We start from the raw sequence: 27,740 nt of genomic DNA, 5'->3' as shown, positions 1-27,740 counted from the left end.
AAACGCTGACGCGGCTCGACAATCGCGCTCATAATCCGCAGTTCGGTACTCAGCACTTGAGTTACTGACAGTACTTAGTTGTTCTGATACTGTATTATAGTGTGGGTTGGATGGTTTTTTTGAATAGTCATACGAAATGAATACTGAATAGTTCTCTATAGTGCGACGCTCGTGTTTACAAGCGAACGTTTCTATTATTTTATTTTATAATTTATAATAGGACTGTGTGTGTGTTGTGAATTTGTTTTTATAAGTGAGTAAAATTTTTATATTTTCATAGTGTTTATAATTCCTGTTAGTTGTTCATAGTGTTTAAATATATTTTATTTTATTTTGATTATTTGGACTACCTACGTAAGCTTTCTTTAGTAGGTATGTATCTACCTACATAATAGTTTTACAATAGAACTTTTATATTTTCCGTGCGAGTAGATAGGTACAAGTTATGTATTTCCAGCTACTTACCTTATTTATAATTCCTGTTCATCTATATATGTTGCCCTTACATTGATTTTTTTAACTTTTACGAGTACACAGAAACGGAAACCGTTATCCAGGATAGAATACAAATAATGCTTTTCCTTGCGTAAAAGTTACTTTAAGTTAGATTAGGCTTCGATCAAAGTAAAAGAATAGTGTCTGTTTAAACGCTAAAAAATTCCTGGCCAACGATTATTAACATTGTTTGATAGGAATAATTATCAATTAATACTTTTGTCAAACACAAGACCGTTTGAATAAGGTTTAGTGTTTATTTACAACCTTACAGGCCCATGTGACGTCAAGAAACAAAATATATACTTACCATTAATGTCTTCAGTCTATTATCATCATTATCAACCCATATTCGGCTCACTGCTGAGCTCGAGTCTTCTCTCAGAATGATAGGGGTTAGGCCAATAGTCCACCACGCTGGCCCAATGCGGATTGGCATACTTTACACACGCAGAGAATGAAGAAAATTCTCTGGTATGCAGGTTTCCTCACGATGACGACCTTCACCGTTTGAGACACGTGACATTTAATTTATTAAAATGCACACAACTGAAAACTTGGAGGTGCATGTCCCGGACCGGATTCGAACCCACACACTTCGGAATCGGAGGCAGAAGTCATATCCACTGGGCTATCACGGCTTTCAATCTAGAAACGTTACTAAATAATTAATTGACCCCTTTAACTTTTTTAAAGGGGTCAATTAATTATTTAGTAACTGTCAACTAGCCTATTTGCTACCGTTGGTACTTAGTTACCATTGATTTGGTAACTATGGTATTTACCAGGAGCATGGATGGGCAGACAAGTTTTCAGCCTTCCTAAAATGTGGTATATCTGACTTTGGCGGGCTCTCAGTCTATATTAGCATTAATAATAAGGTCACAGGCGACTTTTAATGTAGGTAACTAAGTGACCTACATGTAAGTACAACTTTTACCGGTAGACACAGCAGGTATGACCTCTAGAGTTAAAATATTTTTTTTTTCATAAAAAGTTTTTAAGATTGTTAGTTGAGATCGTTACCTATTGAGGATTAGACACTGTAGGTACTTCAAGTAAATAATCTCTAATAATAGTCCGAGAGCTGGTCGACATTTTTGGGTATGTAGGTATAATGAACAACCCACGACTGATGCACCTCACTTCCCCGCACGCACGATTTCACACCCGTGCTGTCTTTCCCCTCGGCGCCCGCATATCATGGGAGTGTCAAAAATGAACTTGCCAGACTTTAATTTTGGCTATGCAATAGTAAGTAAGAGCCCAGTGGATATGACCTCTGCCTCCGATTCCGGAGGGTGTAGGTTCGAATGCGGTCCGGGGCATGCATCTCCAACTTTTTAGTTGTGCGCATTTCAAGAAATTAAACGGTGTCAAACGGTGAAGGAAAAACATCGTGAAACCTGTATACCAGAGAATTTTCTTAGTTCTCTGCGTGTGTGAAGTCATTGTGCATTGGGCCAGCGTGCTGAACTACCCCTGCTCATTGTGAGAGGAGATTAGAGCTCAGCAGTGAGCTGAATGTGGGTTGATCTTTGATTGACGTATATATAATCAAAGGGGTTGATAATGATGAATAGTAAGCAGGTAGGTACCTATAATTATCATTAATTAGGTAAGTATATATCACAATAATTCACAAACTATTGCTTGTGTAATGTAATATACTACCTATAAAATATTTAAAAAAGACAAAGAGAAAAGACTTATAATTTTAATTTAAACTGACGTACCTACAATGCACTTCGTTACTTTAAAAGTGCATTGTACGTATTATACGTAGGTGGATAGTGGATATATTGTAAGTAACTACCTACTTACTTAATTAATGCAATTTGTCATGACGTGTTGTGTGTTAAGCGTGCACATAAAGAAAATTCAAATTCAAATTTCATTTATTTTAATTAGGCTTAATTTACAAGCACTTTTGAAAAGTCAAGTTATGTCATGATTTAATGGTGGTAATTTAAGTCGAAAACTTAAAATTAAAGTTACGAGTGTTCCAAACGCGCCTCGGTCGGAGAAGAGCCCAAAACAAACTCAACCAAGGTTTATTTTTTTTGTTTACCACCATTTTACAAACTTACTTAACTAGAACTTAGCACACAATCGTATAGTGCAGTTTAACACCAAGCCGTTTTATCATCTATAAAGATAAATTATGTCCGAGTTATAGGTTCGTCCTCCGTTTATCCTAGAATTCTAGATGATCGGTCAGAAGGTTATCAAGTTATCATCTGGGGCACAGAGTTTGCGAATAACAACATAACTAACCCAGTACCTATCTATCTATAACTCTAGATATGTACTCGAGATTTTATTCAAATTATAGAAATATACTTACATAGGTAGGTACCTAGCTACTTAATTAGTGCTAACTTATAATTTTATGGTATGTAAGTAAGTATGTATTCAAACGTTCTATAATACAGATAATATGTACGATTATATTGTCTGTCTGTTACATTATGCAAAAAACTTAATTAGCAGACGTCTCCGACTTCTTCCGCGAGAAAATCTATGAAATCATTGGTAGAAGACAAAAAACAAACATACATACATACAGCCAAACGTAGAACCTCCTCCTTTTTGGAAAGTTAAAAATGGGTAGGTGCGTAATAGGTACAGTAATTTGCCATCACATATTTTTTGCAGATAAAAGGAATAAGTATTGTATTCTAAAGGATTAGGTAGCGTTTTAGATGGAATCTCCCAGGAGGCTTGATTTCTATCATAAAAAACAAAGTACGAAGTGGTGAATTTATAGGAAGACTAGCGGACGCCCGCGACTTCGTCAGCGTGGAAATTAATGTAAACTTTCAACATCTATTTCATCACTTTAGGGGTTGAATAAAAAAAAATCACATTATATTTGGTATTATTTTTAAGATTTATGAACAAATTTGTTTTGGTTTCATACAAACTTTCATCCCCTATTTTATCCCCTTGGGGGTAGAATTGATCAAAATCCTTAGCGGATGCCTACGTCATAACATCTACCTGCATGCCAAATGTCAGCCCAATCTGTTCAGTGGTTTGGGCTGTGCGTTGATAGATCGCTACGTCAGTTAGTCACCTTCTTTTAACCGACTTCCAAAAAGGAGGAGGTTCTACGTTCGGCTGTATGTATGTTTTTTTTTAATTATAAGTTTTAGATACAAATTCCACATGTATTTTTTAGCCGATGAATCGTGTAGATAGTAGTAATCTGCTTTATTTTTTCGCAATGTCGCTAGGATATTATACTTTCTGATCAGACCATAAATTAAAAATATGTGTAGATATTAGATAATATTATTATTATTGTAGTAAGAACTTAGAAAAATATATTATACGTATTATCTATTAATATAGATAACAAAAGAAATCCGCTAATCGTATAAAAAACAAAATTCGCGATAGATAAGTCCATCCTTTTATTAATTTCATATATTGACGGGTACAGTATGCACAAAAAAGTGTAGTTAAGTATCTAATCAATAATTTAGTAGATACTCGTAGATACTAAAATTAGGCTACCAGTACTATCTACCGTTCACTGCAAATTCACTTAATTTAAACTATGTATTATCCTCAGAATATTTATTATCTAATCTGAAGTATTATCTACGAGCCAGCTTAAATATTAGAAGGTACTTATAACTGTAAAGTTTTTCAGTAAGTTCATGTAATAAGGGCCGTCGTCGTTATCAACCCATATTCGGCTCACTGCTGAGCTCGAGTCACCTCTCAGAATGAGGGGTTAGGCCAACAGTCCACCACGCTGGCCCAATGCGGATTGCCAGATTTCACACGCAGAGAATAGGGATGATGACAGTTTTTTAAATTGTATATAAATTAATAGTATACTAATAGTAAAGCAATTTTGTAAAAGGAACAGGGTATCTGCGATCATTATTTTCGGAGCTACAGGGATTTAACGAGTCAGATTTGCGGCGCTGCCGCGGATCCCTGAAAAACGCCCCATACAAAATGGCTCGATTTGATGACGTCATAGGCAATGTAATGATCGTTAGATTTGTATGCGCGTTCAAACAAAATTACTAGTATCTTTGTTATTTGTGCGTTTATGCTTATAGTTCGTATATTAAAAAATGTCACATTTAATGTAAGGAAGCTAAAACTGTATGAATTTTCATCTGATTACGATAAAATATTTTTAATAGATTTTGAAATTTTATAATCTCATTTATTTTGCAAATATCCAGACAATCTTTGCTTTTTATGTATAAATTAGTTAACATTGACCCTATTTACCCGAATGTATCATAAAAATCAATATATTCAAACCTAGTCATCATCCCCATTAAGAAAATTCTCTGGCATGCCGTTTTCCTCACGATATTTTCCTTCACCGATGACCAAGAGCGTCAACAAGAAAAGGCCAGATTATTTTTATACCTCTGCCTCCGATTCCGGAGGCAGAGGTCATATCCAGTAGGCTATCACGGCTTCAAAAAAAAAGGGTAGAAATATATTATTATTTACTATAAAAATAATCTGGCCTATTCTTGTTGACGCTGACTGTACCTAAATATATTATGTAGGGCATTTCTTATTCGTGTCAATACTTGGTACTTTGGTAGGCAATACCCTATTGTTATTTGTCTTTTGTTTTATATGAATCAGTACCTATAAAGAAGTTTACGAAACTACTTGAAAAATTACTGATGCATATTTTATGGATTTGGTGCATCAGCATGCAAACGTAGCATGCACACGAAGACCAGTACAGACATAAATCTGTATATTGGGTCTATTCTGTATAATGACGTCATATCTTATTGACTTTTCACTCATATTCTATTATATACATACACAACTACCTGCCGAGTTTATTATATAATTAGGTATATTGCCTACGAATATATTTCAAAAGAATGACACACCTTAACTTCTTCGCCTATTTTATCTATTAAATTTTATTTAGTTACTAGCTGACGCCGCGCGGTTTCACCCGCGTGGTTCCCGTTCCCGTATGAATACGGGGATAATATATAGCATAGCATATAGCCTTCCTCGATAAATGATCTATCTAACACTGAAATAATTTTTCAAATTCGGACCAGTAGTTCCTGAGATTAGCGCGTTCAATCAAACAAACACACAAACTCTTCAGCTTTATAATATTATACAATACTCGTATCTGTATCAAAATATGTTTTAATTTTCCAAACAAACACTTTATTTGGGTTTATTTATGAAAATATATAGTCCAAAATAGTTAGACAATGATTATTCTACAGCCTTACTCGATGTGTACCTACTGTTTACTTTACAACAAATTCAAAATGAGGGTGTAAATCGCTAATAAGTTCACACAATAATTATAAGTAATTAACTTGTTCATAAAGAATTGAAAATAAATTTAAATAATAAGCTTAGAACAATGAAATATAAGTAGTTAATATATTTTGAATAACATTTTACAAACAATACATGATTAAAAATAAATAAATTATGAAATGACGTGCGTTTTCTACCTTAATTTCTAATTTGTTTGTTGGTACCTACGAGACTGTAACTGTTTTGGTTATGTATAGGTATTTTGAAATTTTATAATCTTCTCATCCCCTAAAGTACCTATAGGCCTTAGCCTTAGGTACTTTACAGTCTCGTAGGTACCAAAATTGTTTTGTTGTTATTGATATAATCTACATAATTACTGCCATAAGTAGGAAGATTTTAAGGAAGAAGGATCCGTACGTAGGAGATGCACCCCATAACGTAGTGTGATACACCCCACAGCGGAGTGGATAGGACAACTGCTGTCGATTCGGAGATCGTAGGTTCAGTCCGAGGCATGCACCTCAAACTATTCAGTTATGTGTATTTTAAGAAATTAAATATCGGTGAAGGAAAAACAGGTCAGCGTGGTGGACTATTGGTCTAACCCCTGTCATTCTGAGAAGAGACTCGAGCTAAGCAGTGAGCCGAATATGGGTTGATAATAATGAATGATGATGAAAAATATCACGTGTCTCAAACGGTGAAGGAAAAACATCCTGAGGAAACCTGCATACCAGAGAATTTTCTTAATTCTCTGCATAAGTGAAGTCTGCCAATCCGCATTCGGTCAGCGTGGTGGACTAAGGCCTAACCCCTCTCATTCTAAGACGAGACTCGTGCTGAATAGTGAGCCGAATATGGGATGTTAATGATGATTATGGTGAAAAAATATTGATTGTAGGTAGAGTCAACAACAAAAGCTTGCAGATTTTCATTAAAACTCTCCGGCTATTGTTTTTGCAAAGCAAATCGACTAATGGTTTTGGGACCTTGGATGCGTTGCATTTGGTTAAGTCTATTTTTTTGAATCTCTAAGGAGGCAGCTGACCCCACGTCTCCCCTTGGTGACGCCTTTGGTTCATGCCCATAACTGCGGGCATGAACCAAAGACCTTAAGGTCTATTAATCGAATTTGGGTTGGGTTTTCGTTATTTTAATGTAGATTTCTCAGGGAAGGTTTAATAGGGTTATTTAAGTGGTCCATATTTTATTGTCATAAGTAGTTATAAAACCTTTTTTGGGTTGTCCTTGTCACTGTGAGGCTGTGTTGCCGGTTAGTAGCACTAGTTTCTCCGATGGTTTCATAACAGAGCATGTGAAAGTTAGTAGAGGTACCTATTATACCTACACGTACTTTCTTTGCCTCGAGCAAGGGCATTGACCTCATTGATCACATCTCCCGAATTAAGATCTCACAAAATCAGTTTTTGACTTTGTGCTTAAAAGTAAGCTGACGTGACACCAAACAGATTTTAAGTTAAAGATATTTGGTATGTATTGGTGGTTAGTAGGTATACCTGAGCGGTGTACCTAACCTACAGGCTGCGTAATTTATTAAGCATGGCCAATTGGCCACGCATAATGTGGCGTCGTCAGGCCAACGTCAACTTAGTTGATTCGCCGCATGATGATTTCATATCATGCAATAAATTATTAAAACATCTCATTTTAATTTCATTTTATTTAATTACATAAAGTTAATTATAAATTACTTACAAGTTACCTGCTGTCTTTTGTCTTAATTTATTATAACATTTATTTGCAGTGCTTTACTTTAGATGAAATTTAAATCTATTTGATTTTATAGACAGCTAGACGCCCCGCGACTTTACCCGCGCACTTTCCGTTCCCGTGTGAATACGGGGATAAAATACCTGTAGCCTATAAGACTTACAAAAATAAATAGGTACCTAATTAAAATGACAATAAAAATTTTAATAAAAAGAAGTTTCCGAGGTTTACCTATATTTTTTTTTAAACATTTTTTCTTTTTTCAGGTTTATAAATGTAAGAGAAAATGGCTGCCATCAATGTTATATTTGGGTGTGTGATGGCACTACTTATTATACTATTTACAATCAGCTCTATCGCCAGATATTATATTAAGGTAATAAAACTTTATTAACTGTATATTTACTTTATGTCAATGTACGGTAGGTCCGTCGCTCACAGCTGCAATTTCATTCACATGGAAATATAATAAATGACGAGTTAACGTGGTTACCTCGCGGATATAATCGGTCGAATATTCGTGGAATATTTCAAGAATATTCGCGGCAGGACGAAAAGCGTGGAAGCTGGCCACATAACTTCCCTGCTCACTATCCTCACGTTATAGCTCACTATCCACTTGTGCATAGTGTGGCATCTAATACATACATAACTATAGATGAAAAACGCATAAAAATTCATAGCGTACGTAATGCGTAATATGTATAATATGTTCGCAATACTAGCAGACGTTTCACCCGCGTGGTTCCTATGTAAATACGGGGATAAAATACCCGTATAGCCTTCTTTTATTTTAACCTGTAATAATGTAGAACTTATTAATGGCAAAAGAATTTTTGAAATCACTCCAGTATATTTTGAGTTTATTTATTTATCTACTATATAAAAATAAGTCGGGTTTTCCTTCCTGACGCTATAACTCCAAACGCACGAACCGATTTCCACGGTTTTGCATTCGTTGGAAAGGTCTTGGGCTAGTGTGTAGGGTAGGGTAGGGTAGGGTAGGGGTAGGGTAGGGGTAGGGTAGGGGTAGGGTAGGGTAGGGTAGTGTAGGGTAGAGGTAGAGTTAGGTGGGGTAGTTGAAAGTTTACATCGAGATTCACGCGGACGAAGTCGCGGGCGTCCGCTAGTATTTTTATACTTACAAAAATATAAATTTTTCGTCTATGTATTATTAGTATAGATTTTATACAGTTTATATTTAAATGTTTAATCAAATTAATAAATATCTAAAAGTTAAAAACTAATCTCAAAAAGTATACCGTAAAGTATGGTATACTTTTTGAGATTAGTTTTACATTTTAAAATTATATATTTTTTTTTCCCAGTTTACATTATTCATCGTGTTATCGCTAATATTTTCCACTGCACCCCTGCCGCTGATGTTTTTAAGACCTTTTGACCCTAAAAATGCATTGTAAGTAATTAAAGTTTTTAAAAAGTGTAGTTAATTTTAAATCGAGATAATCAGTGAATTTAAGTTACCTACAAGGCTAGCGTCCTGTTTGATCAAAAGCCTTCTCTAAAGCAGGTTCGTAATGACTGCTCAGCGTAGGTAGTGTATTTTTGCATCTATGGAGTGCATTCCACTGAGAGGGGATATAGAGCTTATCCCACCATTCATAGCGGGCTTTTAGTGATAATGTAAAATTTAACACTATCAAATGTTAATGATGATGACGTTGGTACATAATATTAAATTTAAGACAACCGATTTAAAAAAATCGGAACGGGTATCAAACCCACTTGCATGCTTATTTGTATCTAAATATTTTTTTTACAGAATCCCAGCGGCATTACTCCGAATGACGGCTCGAATGATCGGCATCCGTTGGACGGTGCGCGGTCTAGAAAACGTTGACGACTCGAGAGGGGCTGTCGTTCTTCTCAACCATCAGAGCAGTCTCGACTTATATGGTAAATACTAGTTAGTAGACGCCGCGCGGTTTCACCCGCGTGGTTCCCGTTCCCGTAGGAATACGGGGATAATATATAGCCTTCCTCGATAAATGGGCTATCTAACACTGAAAGAATTTTTGAAATCGGACCGGTAGTTCCTGAGATTAGCGCGTTCAATCAAACAAACAATCTCTGCAGCTTTATAATATTAGTAATTCCAGGATAGATGCCCCAGTGGGATAGATGACTTGATTTTTATTTCACTATGTTAGGAGCACTGTAGGAGTTAAATTTTACTGTAAGTAACGAGTCCTCCCCCTGCAAACCTTAGTGTCGGGAGGAATTTCGACCGGAGTGCATGCGCTTCGTCTGTGTGAGTAAAAATGTTCCGCGGTGAGACGACAAAAGGCGCCAAAATAAGATTCGTAAGTATTTTCAACAGTGTATTTTTTCTCTCGCTTATAATGTCAATTTTTTTTTTGTTTGTCTGCTTGCATTGAAGATTAGCCTATGTAAACTGATATATTTTATAGTAATTGGAACTCAACTTTTGTTTTTATTGATAAGGGCATCTATCCCCTACAAAAAGTATAGTTGCCCCGTTTTTTATTAGGATAGATGCCCCTAAGGGCAACTATCCCCGACTGTTTATAATAAGTGTTGTGTTGTTGCAGGAGAGCAAAATGCCTCGTAAATATAAAAGGAAACAGAGTGTTGTCCCTCGTACTGTAACCTAGACCGAAGACAGTATGCTAGCAGCGTTTGAAGAGATGAAAAAAGGAGAGAAAGGCGTAAATCAGATTTCTAGAATATAAGGAATACCATCTAAAATATCAAGACGAAGTCTTGCCATTAACAGCAATTCTTATTATCAAAGTTAATGTATGTGTACTGTTGTTTTAAATTTGAATTACTTTTACTTTGTATTGTATTGCATCATATCATTGTAGTTACTGTCTGGCATAATTATTACTGAAAAAAATTATATATATCCAGCATTTATTTATTTTATTTGTTTTATGAAAACATGCTGTAATAACAAAAAACGACTCGTGGCTCTTACATTCAAATTAGGAGAAGCTGAATTTCCGCTGGAACTAATAGCAATACCAGTTTGCTAAAAAGCTACAGCTAAAGCATAACTTTGACAAAGATGGCCAAGAAATGAAAATGAAAGTTATATAAAACACCATAAAGACTGATTATAATAATATAGTTGTTTGATTTCAGAACAAACCAATTACAATGTTCAAACTAAGTCGCCAATCTCCACTAAGGGCACCTATCCTCAGAAGTTATTTCATGATAAGTCATCTATCCGCCACAGTAGGCGTCTATCCCATTTTTTAGAGGTCCAAAAAATTACAATTTACACAAAATCTACACAGTCTATATCAGAACGATTTAGATAATATAGAACATTAAGAAATATATTTAATATCTCCCAAAGAACGCAATGCTCTAAGATTATAAAATTCGGTGTTATTTAGCATTTTCGAAAAGTGGGGCATCTATCCTGGACTTACCCTAGATAGTATAGATTAGATAGAAATGAGGATATCCACAAGAGAACTAGTCACCTATAACATAGCTCAGTTGAAGTGGCATTGATTAGGCCGATGGACGTTGTCCCAAGACGTTACCAAACGACGCTGGAATGGCGGCGCAGCACCGGGAAGCACAGTGTTGGTCGACCTCCCTCTAGATTGGCTGAGGACATCAAGTGGGTTGCAGGAAGCCTCGACGGCTCGAGAATGTAGTGTTTGAAAGTCCATACAAGAGATCTATGTCCAGTAGTAGAAGTCCATCGGCTGATAATGATTATGTTGATTAGATAAGTATGTATCCAGTGGCGTAGCTTGCCTTAGAGGGGCCCTGTATCAAAATTAGTTGGGGGGCCTAATAGACGAGCGGCAAATACCGAAAATCTCTTAAGAAGTTTATTATATGTTTTATTCTCCCGGGGCACCAGATTAAGTAAGATTGTGGATTTTTACTTACACACTTAAGAGGCCCCCGTTGTCCGGGGGCCCCGTATCATTGATACGGTAGCGGCTAGCTGCGCCCCTATATGTATCGTTATCATTATCAGCCTATTTTCAAGACCACACTACTGGACCAGCCCCCCTAGCCAGGTGGGACATCGATTCTCTTTCTACGATCGCTAACGCTTCGAAAACTAGAAAAATGTATGGGAATGACAGATCTTGATTACGTGACCTGTCGATAGCAAATGCCATTTCCATACATCTTTCTAGTTTTCCAAGCGTTAGCAATCGTAGAAAGAGAATCGATGTGCCACTTATAGGAGAGGGATGTGGAGACCCACTAACATGCTCCAATGCGAGTTGACTTGAGAGTTGATAAATATATGATTTTTGTGACTTGATATGTGATTGACTCACTTGCTTATGATAATGAAAGGCAAAATATGCAGGATTGAAGCTCTCTGAGGCCACCTCCACCAATTTCCCATATTGCGGGATACTACTGAAATTTTCTTGCAAGTAAATTACTATAATATGTAGGTAGTAGGCACCCTAACCTACCCAGTACCTCACGATATGCAGTATGCAGCCTCATACATAAATCATATAACTGGATCACGTTGCAGTCAGTAGAATAGGCTTATAACTTTGATTATATATACGATAATCAAAGGCTTATAAGTCATAAGTACGTAATTTCCAAAGTCTCATCATTGGGTCCAATGTCTAACAGTTCTCAAGAATAAAAGTAAGTAGGCTCGTAGAGTAAGCGACTGCTTTGCTGTTATACAATAGAATCACTGATAGGTAGGTATTATCCGCACGATATTTACATAGGAAAATTATTATGCTGATTCTTCTTCTATTGGTACATAATGCCATATTATTGCGTAATTCAGATATTTAAATGTGTGTTTTGTAAGAATACATATTGATATACAACTGAGTTGGGAGACTACAATCTATAAAAATAAATCATAGTTTACAATTATACTTACACCCTGAACCTATCTGGAATCGCCCAAAGGTTATGACTGGTAATGACAGGAATGAGGAATCGATGGCATAACATGTTCTTCGATCTACGGTTTACTGTGAATTTCTTGGAAGAAAGATAAGTTATTTTTTTTAGGCCAGTAGTTTTTTATAGTATGGAACTCCCTTCCGATGTCTGTGTTTCCTGGTTGTAATAACCTAAGCCTACTTTAAGGCAAGAATCAATAGGCATCTTTTAGGCAAGCGTGCTCAATTTTAGGCCACATCTACATTTACCATCATTTCTTCACTGAAAATTTCCTGGAATAAAAGATCAATATTTCGTTATCCGACCCAGGACCTCGTGATCGGAAGCCTCACAGGCTAACAATTGGTTGGAGAATTTGACGGCCTCCGTAGCGAAGTGGTAAGCGCGGTGGATTTACTTGACGAGGCCCAGGGTTCGATCCCCGGCTGGGCGGATTGAGGTTTTCTTAATTTGTCCAGGTCTGGCTGGTGGGAGCCTTTGCCCGGGGCTAGTTACCACCTTACCGACAAAGACGTACCGCCAAGCAATTTAGCGTTCCGGTACGATGTCGTGTAGAAACTGAAAGGGGTGTGGATTTTCATCCTCCTCCTAACAAGTAAGATCGCTTCCATCTTAGATTGCACCATCACTTACCATCAGGTGAGATTGTAGTCAAGGGCCAACTTGTAAAGAATAAAAAAAAAAAAAAGAATTGTGAAGAAGTGTCTTAATTGTCCGCAGTGCTGGCAGTGCTATGGCCGTTAATGGCAAGGTGTACGGTGGTGTCGAAGCGCTCCCTGCAGTACTTGGTGCCATTCGGCACCGCCACCTGGATGTGGGGGACAGTGTTCATAGACCGCGGCGCGAGCTCTGCGCGCTCTGTACTCAATAAACAGTCTGAAGCTGTGAAAAACCATAAGGTAAATATTATCAGCCTATTACAGCCCACAAGGCCAGTGGCGCTAACATGCGACCAACGAGATATCGTGAGGAGAAATCTATACTAATATTATAAAGCAGAAGATTTTGTTTATTTGTTTGTTTGTTTGATTGAACGCGCTAATCTCAGGAATTACTGGTCCGATTTGAAAAATTCTTTCAGTGTTAGATAGCCCATTTATTGGGGAAGGCTATACGCTATATATTATCCCCGTATTCCTACGCGAACGGGAACCACGCGGGTGAAACCGCGCGGCGTCAGCTAGTAGACATTTAACCATGGCGGTGCAACCGAAAATACCGCTATCTTTTGCGTTGGGACAAAAGATGGGACTGGGACTATTCCACTGCCATTGCACGATATTTTGTCTCATCATCATCATAATTATCAACCCATATTCAGCTCGGCACGAGTCTCAGTCTCAATAGTCCACCACACTGGCTCAATGTCGATTGGCAGACTTCATACACCCAGAGAATTTAGAAAATACCCAGGCATGCAGGTTTTCTCTCGATGTTTTTCCCTCACGCTTGAGACACGTGATGATATTTAATTTCTTAAAATGCACATAACTGAAAAGTTGGAGGTGGATGCCCCGGATCAAACGTACGTTCTCTAAATCAAAGGCAAAGGTCATATCCACCGGGCTATCATGGCTTCTATTATTAAATAGGTACATTTAATATTCTACAACCGAGGCTGAATAGTTAGTTTAATAGCGGTTCGGCCATTTAAATAAAGCGTTTATTTTGGCGGAGACATATAGACTTTGAAGCCTTGAGCCTATTTTGGAAGGAAAAACTCGTTGGTGATGCGTTATTTTTTGTTGCAAAAGTTGTTTTAGGTCCTGGGTTCCATTCCGAAATCAAGACAATTGATACGTGTCAACATATCTCGAGCTGTGAAGGAAAAAACATTCTGAGGAAACCTTTTTTTTTTTTTTTTTAAGAATTTTCTTAATTCTCTATGTGCGTGAAGTCTGCCAATCCACATTGGGCCAGCGTGCTGGACTATTACCCTAACCCCTCTCATTCTGAAAGGCGACTCGTGCTCAACAGTGAGCCGAATTGAGTTGTTTACTTTGGTTATGATGATAATGATGAATTAGCAGATGTCTGCGACTTCACTCGCAACACAATGAGCAAAGTGCATAGATCCAATGATTATATTAATAGAAATCAGCGTGTATAAGTACCTACTAGATTGCCCCATTAGTCATAATCATAATCATAACTATAAATTGACGCATTGTTTACTTCTGGTTACTATGAGTAAATTAAAACAAATTATCCTTCAGCTACAAGATGAGGATGAGTAGATATATGTATACCTAACTACGGCCTCCGTGGCGCAGTGGGCTTACAAGACGGAGGTCCTGGGTTCAAGCCCGGGCTGGGCTGATTGAGGTTTTATTAATTGGTCCAACTCTGGCTAGTGGGAGGCTTCGGCCGTGGCTAGTTACCACCCTACCGGCAAAGACGTAACGCCAAGCGATTTAGCGCACGTACGATGTCGCGTAGAAACCGAAATGGGGATCTTCATCCTACTTCTAACAAGTTAGCCCGCTTCCATCTTAGATTGCATTATCACTTACCATCAGGTGAGATTGTAGTCAAGGACTAACTTGTAAAGTACAAATAAAAACTACATTTCCATTTATCCAATTCGAATGAGAGATAGGGTGATGAATCTATGAATCGGAGGCTAAGTAATAAAATAAACATAGATAAGTAGTTTTTACTTAGCACTTAGCATGTAAACTGAAAAAATAAAAAAAGAATTAAAATTACTCAAAAGAATTACTTTTTTATAAGATTTATTTTTTGATACATCCTTCTGAAACAGAAGAAGTCCGAGGTCAAAACTTCAGGCGTATTACGTTGTTCTTGTATGAATGTGCAGCAATTTTATTTATATATCAAAGTGCAATTACAATAAATGTTGGATGTACCTATTCTATTATAAATCAGTAGGTAATTATTATGTAATTTTGTGCTATTTGATGTCAAGCTCACGCAATGTTACTTCGAACAAAGCATTGAATAAAATAATTACGTGTGAAGTATTGAGTATGTAATACGTGGTAATACCACAGAATACGAGTACATATTAATACTAGCTTTTGCCCAGTCATCATTATAAGTCTATTTTAACGGTTTTATCAAATAGGTACCTACTGCCTACCTACCCACCTATCTATTTAAACTTAAATAACCGAACTAGATTTTTTTGAGATATTAATTGTCTAGAGATCTTCATATCGATTTATAATCAGAAACTAGTTTGAAAGTCAGTTAAAATCATTAGGCTTGGCTATCATACACGGAAAAAATCATATAAAATAATGCTTTAATGATTAACTGCATTAATCACTTTATAAGTTAGAAGTACAAAAGTAAAAAAAAACTAAAAGGCAATCTTTTTTTTCCCCTAAGTTTATTAAATTTAAAAATTTGATATTCAGGCATTTTCTTCGTTTATTTCAATGTTCCTACACTCAAACAAAAAAAATATTAAGTACATCTTGTGAACTTTACTTTGTGGTGAAAGAGTTAGGGGTAGGTAAATCAAAAACTAAAGAGATTTTTCAGGATTTGCCGCTCGTCTATTGGGCCCCCCACTAATTTTGATAGAGGGCCCCTTCAAGGCAAGCTACGCCACTTCTTGGCTATATTTTTATTATTAAAATTGAGAAAGATAAATTATAGGTAGGTAATATATTTATTTATTTTTATGCAATGCGATACTGGGCAGCTCTTATAATTATGTAGGTATGAGGCTTTTATTCGTTTATTGACATTGACCGTGTTCCTTCAACAGGATGTGTGTCAAAGCCGATTGACACACATCCGTTGCATATGCTACCTATCAGCTGTTTTCCTGTGGCCATAATAATTATTGTCCTGTGACCTTGGATTTGCCAATATTTATTTTCCTGTGTCATAGGTAAGTGAATTTGGGTTAATGTTCAATTTTTTATTTTATATTTTAGTATAAACAATAAAATAAAAAATGCTTTAAAAAAAATTTAAACTTACGTTGTACTTCATTGCTATGTACTTAACCTACCTAATTTATTTAGCTAAAAGCTTTTGCAAAATCAATCATGTCAGCTTATTTTATAATCAGGCTGGTAAAATTATCCTACTATAACTTTATATAAAACTAACTAACGAAATAAGATATAGCTTAATTTTTAAAATTGGGTATATTATGTACATATTATTAAAACTCCGTAAGGCATATAAATGGTAAAACCTCGGAACCTACGGAACCTACTCAATGAACCTGTGTATCAAGTGTTTAGCTGTATTATTAAAATACCTCAAATAAAAAGTAAAAACATTGGGCAATCTCGATTACAACATTTTACTGAAAAATGAGAGGCGGAAGGGGAAAAAAATGTATCCAACAAAAAAAAAATCACAAAAACATTCGTTCCTGAGATTAGTACGTTTAACCAAACAGACAAACAAACTCTTCAAGTTAATATTATTAGTATAAATGACAGGAAACTTCCGAAATATATGGTCGTTTTGACTACAGATATAAGAAGTAACAGCGTTAGCTTTTAGCGATGTCTGTTCTGTGGTTTTGACAATATGTAGGTTGCAACTACCTTTGTACCTAGGTAGTTAGGTACCTTAAACACTTTTGCTTTGTAGTGTGCATAACAAATTGAGCTAACTCAGGAATTATGGTGTGCAAATATTAGATTAGCACACTTTTAAACCGTAAGTGGATATGAAAAGTAAACACGTTATGTAGGTACCTAGTTCCTACTTGAGTAAAGTTTTGTTTATTCTATTGCGTCATTCAGAATTATTGTCTTATGTAAATGAGCAATAATAAAAGGCTTTCTTATATTTTTAATTTTTATTGCGTCATTCCGACCAACGATATTTTATACCTTAGATATTGTTACGTTTACAAAATCAACGCAAAAAGTGATCCGAATTTTGCAACTCCACACACATGCACAGTTTTGCGTTTAACTAAATTACATTTGTATATATAGTATTTTCACTTCCTGAGCACTCAACTCGACATTGTAGACAATATTCAGGTATTATTTCTTTAGACAAATAACTTTTTCACTATCGACTAAATGAAATTAAGACCTTTGGTCGCCTCAGTTTTGACACGTTAATCTAACAGTATAAAAACTTTGATTCCACCTCAAAAATGTTATCACGTTAGTTCCATAAAGTTACCGATTATTGTAATGACGAGTACAGGGTATATTTGAGTTAGTTTTGCTCTATAGCATTACTAATTTTATTAAAATACTAGCGGCCGCCCACAACTTCGTTAGCGTAAAATTCAGTTTTTCATAAATCTCGCGGGAACCATGGATTCTTCCGGGATAAAAATTTGCTCATAAACTCCTCTGTTAAGTCCAGTGAAATTTCAATACTAGTGAAAGCCCTGTTTAAATCGGTTCAGTCTATTCACAGATTAACCCGGACAAAGAGACACAGGCAGACAGATAATTTTTTTAACCCTTTTGGGGTAGAATTTTGCAAAAATCTTGAAGTACATTATTTTAAGTATTTAAACAAATAATAATACACATTTAAAAAATAATAGACTTTCCATACAAACTTTAACCCCTAATTCACTCCCTTCTGATTTTATTTTCGTGACAAAAAAAAATCCTATAACCTTATTCGTATTATAGTATTATGTCAAGTCTGAAATTAAAGATAAATAAGTTTGAAGTTTTATGTTATGTTTTTTATTAGTTTCTCAGTACTCTGCACACTCAAATGTGTGCAGAGTACTGAGAAATGTCGAGTTATTCCTGAAAAGCGGGATTGAGCCTGTACCGCGGGGGACATTTAATTTTGAGTTAAAAATCTGGACGTCCCGCCAAAATCAGGATGTCTGGCAATACTTGTGTGTGGCGACATTAACACACATCCATAAAATAGTCGTTAAGTTTCTAAAATTTTTAAATTTTTCCATGGAACTGATTGTTTTGTAAGAACCTTCTACAAAGTATTAGAAAATATGAAAAAAGATAAATAAGCCGTTATCAAGTTATGGCGTGACCAATGGAAATAAGGTTTAATTTTTACATTACAAACAATTTATTTTTCATTTCAATAATATGTTTATATTATAGCTATTAAATAAATATTTACCAAGGCAACTTTGTGTAGGTATCGCGTTCGTCGTTAATGTGGGTAGGTATAAAAACATAAAAGAATCATCAAAAATTTTTATAAAAAAAATTAAAAATTACCCACTAAACTAAAAAGCGATAACCACTAAACTAAAAAGCGACTCTACAACGTGCAATTGCAATTGCACGTTGTAGAGTCAACGTCTCCTGAGGATGCTCCGGTTTCGGGGTGAAACGTACGTAGAGATTATTTTGTCGGACCTGGGTGACGTTGTCGCATGGGTTCGTCGACTTTTCGCTAATGATAGCAAAATAAATAAATCATTATATAATCATGATGAACTTCCGCAAAGTAACGCCTGCTTCTATCCAATATTTAAAAACCGATAAATAACATCGTATGTGCTTCCTTCAGATCAGTTTGAACGCGGTGCCAATCCAGATCCTAGTCTTATTTGTTCCCGCCTGCAGCACCACAAATAATAATTTAGTCAGAACTTTACGAGTATATCTATATTGTAATACTTGTTTTTCTCTTTTCAGTTCATTACGCTTAGGCAGTCGGGTTTTTGTTTCTATAATTTTTTTTTTCGATCTTTTTAGTTTCTTCAACACATACTATTATGGGACTCCAAAGTGATTACAAATATAAGAAAACTAATGTCGAACAAAGGTTATGTTATATACACCCCCACATTTTTTTCATTTACGGGCGCCATTTTGAAAATTTAAATTTACATAGCCTATGTCACTACCAGAGGTCTGACAAACTCAATGACTCCTCACATGTGAAATTCCGTCCAGCCGTTTGGGCTGTAGGGCGTGCCAAAGAAATGCACATACATACACACATAGAAACATACAAACATACACCCATACATACGCTCGAAAAACATTATCCTCCTTCATTAGCTTTCTGGAAATTAATTGAATCTCTTATTATTTTTTGTATTAGTGTAATTTATGTAAGTTATCAACAGACCACGTTGTAAGGCAACTTATCAATAGATTAGGAATACTAGGATAGATAATCATATAGAAAAATGCCGTAAATAAAGGCGACAATAGTAGATACCATACATAATGCAATGCATTGGATGTGTTCTAGTCATTTTCTTGTTCCGCGGATTGAGTCAATAGTACAAGAAATATATACCCTCATCTGTTATTCATATGGGATACACAAATGATACAAACTATTCACATTGATACATTGCAAATAGAGTGTCAAGTTAAATTGCGTTAAAAAAAAAAAAAAAAATTTAAATGATTAAATTAATGAAATGTATTTACTTCCTCGTTGGTTAATTAAAAAAAAATTTATTTTGATTGAAAACTTCAGTAGGGTGCTCATTTAGAGAAACTGTTGGCTAAATTTAGCTGAGTTTCTTTTGCAGTGAGAAAACTAAGACAGTGTGATGTCAGTTAAAGTATACTGTGTTGGTGATTTAAATATTTAAATTGTATACCTACTTCAGAAAATAACAATTTGAGTTGTAAATAAACTAAAATCACGCGAGTCCCTTCGTGAAAAGTTTAAAGAAATAGGTATCGAAAAAAGAAATATTAGCCTGTCAATAAATACATAATAATATATAGTCTTCGTAAGACAAAATATCAATATGTACAAACGAAAAGGAGATCTAAACCCCCGTCTTATCCGCTTATAGTATGAAAAGAGTAAAAAAATCTTTCGTAGAGCGTTGGGTTATGACTATGTTATAACCCAAGACAGTTATGGACCTAACAGTGCACATGTTTACTTAATCCGTGGTCGAGGTTACCACACAATTGATAAACTCCATAAATTATAGAGATGCATGGAGGCTATGGGATCAGCTTCTACTTTCACACAGGAAGTAAAACTAAAAGAAATTATAATGATGTTAATAATTGTAAGTTATTGTAATACGTAGTGTATATTTTTTTAAATGGCTCTTCTCAGCAGAACCTGCCTTCTAACCGATAATAGAGTTTTTACAAATATTCAAACTATATGTTACAAAAATGCTTGTAAACTAAGCCTACTTGAAATAAGTGAATTTTGATTTATGACTACCTATTAATTGATTATGAAACACGGTTAAAACTCGCGTGATACAACGTCGGAGTAAGCCCGACTAGTTTCGGGCAAATTTCGGACCTATACGGGGTCCATAGTCATGTCGACCCAAATTGCGACACGGCGCATCGGGAGAGGGGCTGAGGAGTGGGTAGTGACAGTTCCGTTACACTCTCCGACGGTTCATGGACGTCATCTTGATTATATCTGTCTTCTTGTAAGCAAACCGAACGAACACTATCTTGTTCCAAGTTTGTTATTTGCGACATGGAATGAAATAGCGGTGTCCAAGCAACAACCATCCATAATCACGATTAAAATTCGGGTGACGACTAATTTCTATTGCTTCACGTATCTTACGAGGTACCAGAAACTTTCCCCTTGACAATACTATCAAATTACCTACCTACAGTTAAAATAATATGATTACGCAGTACTCGTAAGCACGCGTTTATGCAATGTTAAGTCCAGTAAAACTACCTGCCCTTGATGACCTCTAGATATCTTTATTCTCTCAACATCCATTGACATATTGAATTATAATATAGGTATAAGTAACTTATATCTATTCCTACTTACTTTAAAGAGATGCTTTTTGTATACTTGTCTCGATAAATTCAAGTTAAAAGCACGAGTCACAGTTATAAAATAGCACAGAATACACAACACTCATCAGTAGAAGAATAGTCTTAGTCTTAGATTCTGAATTTCATCTACCTAGCCTGGTTATATAACCATTTACAAATAACATGACTTTCAATTAATAACAGAATTTCAGAATCGGTTCAGAGAATACCCCTTCAATCTCACTTTACCTCTTTTAGTACGAGATCCATTATTAGAAATATATAACTACCCTCATCTGTTATTTAATGTGTGTGTATTTAATAACAACCCTACAGTTATACCAGCTTGAGAGTAGGCAACCTATGTGTTTTCAGTTCTGTTTGATATATTATTATAACTAGTGAACGATTTTTTTTAAATAACAAATGAGATAACCAAAAAAATTCAGTTTAAATTTAATGGTTTTTTTATTGTTTGGTCACGATTTAAATAGGCAACCTATGTGCAATGAGTCAAGGTGAATATTATCTATCATTTATTTCTAATCACAATGAAATGTCAGATGAGGGTATATATTTCTAATAGGTAACGGGTCTTAGACCATTATTAAAAAAGGTTTTATTAAAACACAAAAGGTACAACTTAACTTTTAAAATTGGCATGTATTAAAATAAATTATAGAAAATATCTATGAAATTAAAACTAAAAATAATAAATATTTGGTTGGGTGCTCACTGCTTAACACGCAGGCAGCATGCTTGCGTTGAATTGCGATTGAATTTCTTTGCGCGAGAGAGCTGCCTGCCCGAGGCTCTATACACATTACTAGCGTAAGCCCGGTCATGCTTCCCTTTGACTCATTCCCTATCCCTATTCCTTATCCTATTTTACTGTCACCCTACACCTACCCTACTCCCTACACTTACGTCTTTTTGCAAAGGCAAGTCCATGAGAGGGTGGCATGTAATACGTCTTTGATGGCACCCCCATACATTTAGTAGTTCTTGTATCGTTGGAGTTGGAGGAGAAAGAATTTATGGATAACTTGGCTACATGCCAGAACGAATATTCCGATGTATACTTACCATAGTCCTTGTGCACATAACTGACCGTATGCCATTCTCTTTTCAGCGTAAACTGCTTCTGTTCCCTGAGGGTACGCGACACGGTGGAGACAAGTTACTGCCGTTCAGAAAAGGTGCTTTCCACGTGGCGTTGGACGCAGGAGCTCCTATTCAGCCGGTCGTGGTGTCTAAGTACCACTTCTTGGATTCCGAGAATCGTAGATTTAATTCTGGTCAGTTTCTATTATCATCATCAAATACACTGGTCTAATAGCAAAACATTAAAATAATATGTAGGTACATAGGTTGATACATAGCGACGCGCTAAATCTTAAATTATTTAAAAGCGGAATCGAGAAATCTCGAAAACCGCTTGAAGTAAAGATATGCCATGCGGCAGGGAGGTAGTTTATAGTTATTAGACGTCCGCTAAGAATGGATTCTGCGACAGGGTCGTAGAATCCATTCTTAGCGTCGTAAAAAAAAAAAAAAAAACAAATAGCAACTAATACAAAACAAATAAAACTGCTTATTTCTGCCGCCAAGCAGAGTTGCTGTATTCCGGTCTGAAGGACAAGGTTGCCGCCTCATCTATCCATCTTTGATAGATGGACAGATGAGCCTTCACATGCTCGTAATTGTTAAGGCGAGAATGTTAAGTTTACCTTTGCCTTAGTTTGATAGACATGGGGTGGCGCTTGTAGGTAGGACGTGTTTGCCGCATGTCCTGCAAAGTATTGCTCTGTTTAGGTATTAGGTAGGTACCTAGGCGATAGTTTTCCACTTGTCCGTTCACTGTTATCAACCGAGCAGAAACGTTGCTCAAAATGAGATTATTTCGATGTCATTTTCATCGTTATCAGCCGATGGACGGCACTGCTGGACATAGGCCTCTTGTATATACTTCCAAACACCATAGTCTCGAGGCGCCAGCATCCAGCGGCTAATCTCAACTCACTTGATGTCCTCGGTCCATCTAGTGGGGGTTGACCAACACTGCGCTTTCCGGTGAGGGGTCCCCATTCCTTGGGACCCCAATTTCCATCGGCTCTTTGAACTATATGCTCTATCCATTGCCACGTCAACTTCGCGACTCGGAGCTATTGACTTTGGTTCTTCTGCGGATATCCTCATTTCTGACTCTATCTTACAAATAAACTCCAAGTAGCTCGGCTCCATCGCCCGCTGAGTGACTTTGAGCGTTCAAATAAGGCCCATAGTTAGCGACCAAGTCTCAGATCCCAGATCCGTAGGTCAGGATCATAGAAAACCACAATTTTAAAATATGTAATTAATATGAGGCTCAATTAATATACCTATCTATATATATATTTGAAATTATAATGAATAGCTACACTATCCACATACTCGTAGTTAAGCGGTAGGGACCTATGCTTAGCTGCTGTATTATTTAGTTTTGTATCGATTTTATGTGGATAGAGATAGTGCTATGGTGTGTAGTACCTACTCGTACCTATACTATACCAATCAATACATAGTACCTACTTTATAACAGGTGTTCTTATTACACTGTTTTTATCAGTATATAGAGTAGGTAGGTATGTCCATGTATATTGATTCCTATGACACATTTTCCTAAAGTGCTTACCTAAGTAAATACTTCAGTCTCCTGATGGATTACATATAAAAATACAAAATTCGTTTAAGTATTTCAACTATTGAACCAACTCAATATAAATGAACAGAACAAACTTATCCAAAACTGTACACTAAGCTGCCGTTGTATTTATCTTCATCCAATTCCATTAAATAAGGAAATGTATGATTTATCCATAACATTATTCAGGTAATAAATATATTCTATCCATACCGGAAAACAGTAGTGCTGCTTAGTGGCATTCAACTTCCGGGGAATTTTACTGAAAATTTCTTAGAAGGAAGAAAAATTGAGTATGTCATATAGCCCGACCCAGGGTTCGAACCCAGGACCTCGTGATCCGATACTAAATAGGCTAACTACTGGACTAAAGAGGCGAAAGCCCTACTGTAGGTAATGGGGGTAAAGAGGGAAAATTTTGATGGTCTTCGTGGCGCAGCTAAAGTCCGGCCGATCAGAAATTGCGTTTCTGACAGTTCGTGCGAATGGGACAAACATATTCAATTACAATTGCCTCGTTTTTTGTCTGTCTCTCTCTCTCCTGTTACATCGCCTATTCGATCACGACCTGTCAGAAACGCAATCTCTGAGCGGCCGGAGTTTAGTTACCACACTACCGGCAAAGACGATTTATATGCATTCATATTGTACTGTGGTTCCGGTACGATAGAACGGTCTGGTAGGGGTGTGGATTTTCATTCAACTCCAAACAAGTTTTTAAATAAAACAAAAGTTTACACCGAATTTCTCACAGCCAAAGTAGGTACCTACTTACTACCCAAGTACCTGCTGAGATACCTTATTATGTAGGTCATAATTATGTAGTATTAATAAATTTATTTCAATTGTTTCAGGAGAAATAATAATAACGATAATGCCGTTAATCGAAACCGAGGGTACAAACAAAGACGATATTTCTACACTAGTGGAGACTGCGCAAAACAAAATGCAAGAAGAATTTAGCAGAACGTCCGAGGAGACATTTCCGAGGTTTTCTATGCACTAGAAAAGATAGAAGGTTGGTGATCCCCCTATTATGGTTATGGGCTTATTTTTTCGATAGTATAGGAACGTGCCCAATAGATATTAATGGTATATTGGTATAGCTTTTCTTAGGAGAAGTTCATAAGACTGTCGAATACCGAAAAAAAAATATGAATTATGACGTCACGCTCATATAAAAATATTATTACTTGTTTTCTGCAAGTTTTCAATTTGACATATCGTCAGGTAATTTTCATGGAGGGCGCGTTGGAAGTACATCGGTGTATTACTTTGTTAATCTACCCACGAAATTGGTTTATTGTTATTGTTAATATCTAATTATCAACATAAAAAACTTATTTGTACTTGAAAAAAATACCTGCTACCGAATCTTGTTAATGTTTTTATTTCGTCTAATGCCTAGTTCGGACTACCTTAGTATTTTAGTCGATTACCTACAAACAATTTTTGGATTTACCGCCCAAAAATCGTTCTTACTCGACTAAAATACTTTTTTTTTTTGAGAAAGAATACAATAACGAATTTAAGCTAACTTATCCTAATAACTATACAAATCATACCCACGTGGAATGGTGGCAAGAATACTGGCTGCTAAAATACTAAAGTAGTCCGAACTAGGTATAAGTCTGTACAAATAGCCCAATTAACTTAACTATAAAGTTAGCTATATCGCAGGTATATAGTAGGTACCTATCTAACTATAGATTCATACAGGTAGGTATATTGCATTAGAATTTTTAATGATGTTAATTGCCGTGATAAGTGCCGTCTACTTACCAATCATTCGCAACTTCATGGCGAAGGTGCAAGGTTAGTTGTAAATTGTAGTGCCTGTTGCAATACCAACACGTACAAACACTAAATTATATCGAGGTTAGTACCTAATTAGATTTGTTCAAGGCTTTGTTCAGATAAATTACCTAGTAATAGAATTAAATATAAAACCTATACCATACGCCATACTCAATGTGTACTGTTTACCAACAAACAAATTAATAAAAATGAGGGTACAAATCGATAATTATAATTAACTTGTTCTTAAATTAATGAAAATAAATTTGATTACAAAATTAGATATAAGTATTTACTTATTAATATATTTTGAATAACATTTTATAAAAACCACAGATTAAGAATAATAGACAGACGGAGCGCACGGAACACGACGGTGTCGTAGATACTCCAAATACAAAATTCAAAAACGAATACATTCTCCAGTCGCACACGAAGCTCCGTTAAGCGACTCATTGTGTTGTGGTAATTTTTTTTTGGGTATTACTGTCCACCACACAATTCATCATCTTACTAGGCGTGATTAGCAATTTGGCAAGACTATTTGTGTCTTCTTGTAGTCTGCTTTTGTGTTTTATGGTTTTATTTCGTTCTTTGTTATTTCTTCCTTGACTGTCGGCATTTCAAGATACTCATGCATGTTTCGGTGAACCAGCAGACGTTTAGTTTAGGGGGCGTTTAGTATTGTGCGGAGTACTAGGTTCTGGTATCTCTGGAGTATTTCAATATTGGAGTGATTAGCTTTTTTTTTTCGTGTTGAGTAAGTGCCGATGGCTCCATGTGGGACCGCTACGGCGTCAGCGGGGGGTTTGGGCGAGCGCAGAAGCATCGCCTGATGAGACCCGAAGGCAGAAATAAAGATAGAGGACGGAACGGCTGTCTAAGGACGTCTCCTATGAGACTCGGAGCTCGGCTTAGAGGGCCATTCGGGAGGGTGTAACCGTGACCTGAGTGAATCAGTCCGGTTGCCCCCGAGATCGCGAGTTACATGAGTAACTTGTTGTTGAGTGACAGTCTAGAGCCTAGTATTTAGTTATTAATGTAAAAATAACTTAAACTAAATAATTTTGTTTCAGGTAGTAGTGATAAACGTAAAACGGGGCTGTGATAATTTCAAATGTTCGTGGTACTAAAATATTATTGTTGAAACAATGTGTTAGGTACATTTTATTATTAAATACAATATATTTATATTGATAAAATTTAAACTGATCGTTTGTATTTATTCCCAATTCCAAAAATCAACATTCACAAATCACACTAATATTATAAAGGCGAAAGTTTTTGTGCGTGTCAGTGTGTATGTTTGTTCCTCCTTACGCTGCCGCTACTGAAGCGGTTTGGCTGAAATTTGGAAATAGATTTTACTCTGGATTAATACATAGGACATTTTTCATCCCGGAAATATCTAAGGTTCCCGCGGGATTTGTGGAAAACTGAAATCCACGCTGACAAAGTCGTAGGCGTCCGCTAGTTATATACTAATCTTTAACTTCATTTTGGCTCTTTAAAATGGGTACGACCAATTAATTAAGTATAAAAAGAAAGTAGAAATCGAATTAATTAAGAAGCGTCAATAGCTCAACGGTATAGGGGTCGGACTCCTTAGGTACAGACCGGTCGTGGTTCGATCCCCGCCAGCAAACTCTTTTAAATTTAGTTAGAGGGGGATCAGGAATATCGCAGATAAAAGCAGAGAAACACGCCACAGATAAATCAGGTGGTGTGGATCAGTAGTGGGCCTTATCAAAGTGAGTCTGATACCATCTTAGGCTGTACCGTCATAACGTTACATTGCAGTCAAGTGCCTAACTTGAAATTCAATAAAAATATATTATACTACAAGTTGAGATGTGATAGCTCAGTGTATATGACCTCTGCGTTCGATTCCGACGGTGTAGGTTCAAATTCGGTCCAGAACCTCCAACTTTTAAGTTATGTGCATTTTAAGAAATTGAATATCACGTGTCTCAAACGGTGAAGGAAAAAATTACTCGAGGTAACCTGCATAGCTGAGAATTTTTTTAATTATCTATTGTGTGTGAAGTCTGCCAATCCGCATTGGTCCAGTGTGCTGGAATATTGGCCAAACACCTCTCATTCTAAGGGGAGTTTCGTGCTCAACAGCGAGCCGAAAATGGGTTGCTAATTATAAT

At 36.2% G+C, this 27,740-nt stretch overlaps 1 protein-coding gene across 2 annotated transcripts; it reads left to right on the top strand.

Annotated features, from left to right (window-relative positions):
- The first annotated feature begins 20 nt into the window (after positions 1-20).
- On the top strand, positions 21-26,792 carry LOC112046601 (1-acyl-sn-glycerol-3-phosphate acyltransferase alpha). 2 transcript variants are annotated; one of them, XM_024083294.2, is made up of 8 exons: positions 21-253; positions 7,785-7,894; positions 8,847-8,935; positions 9,302-9,435; positions 13,150-13,328; positions 22,237-22,402; positions 24,642-24,805; positions 26,661-26,792. In XM_024083294.2, exons 2-7 carry the CDS (start codon positions 7,805-7,807, stop codon positions 24,791-24,793), a joined length of 810 nt encoding a protein of 269 aa, XP_023939062.1. In that variant the 5' UTR covers positions 21-253; positions 7,785-7,804; the 3' UTR covers positions 24,794-24,805; positions 26,661-26,792. The 2 variants fall into 2 exon arrangements, with proteins under 2 accessions (XP_023939062.1, XP_052737198.1); XM_052881238.1 differs by lacking the exon at positions 21-253 and adding an exon at positions 7,259-7,277.
- Positions 26,793-27,740: the final 948 nt, after the last annotated feature.

This window comes from Bicyclus anynana, chromosome 4 (genome assembly GCF_947172395.1).
Source record: "Bicyclus anynana chromosome 4, ilBicAnyn1.1, whole genome shotgun sequence".
Classification (NCBI taxonomy): Eukaryota; Metazoa; Arthropoda; class Insecta; order Lepidoptera; family Nymphalidae; genus Bicyclus; species Bicyclus anynana.
The sequence above is the reverse complement of the archived record's forward strand: the minus strand, read 5'-3'. Positions and strand labels throughout refer to the sequence as shown.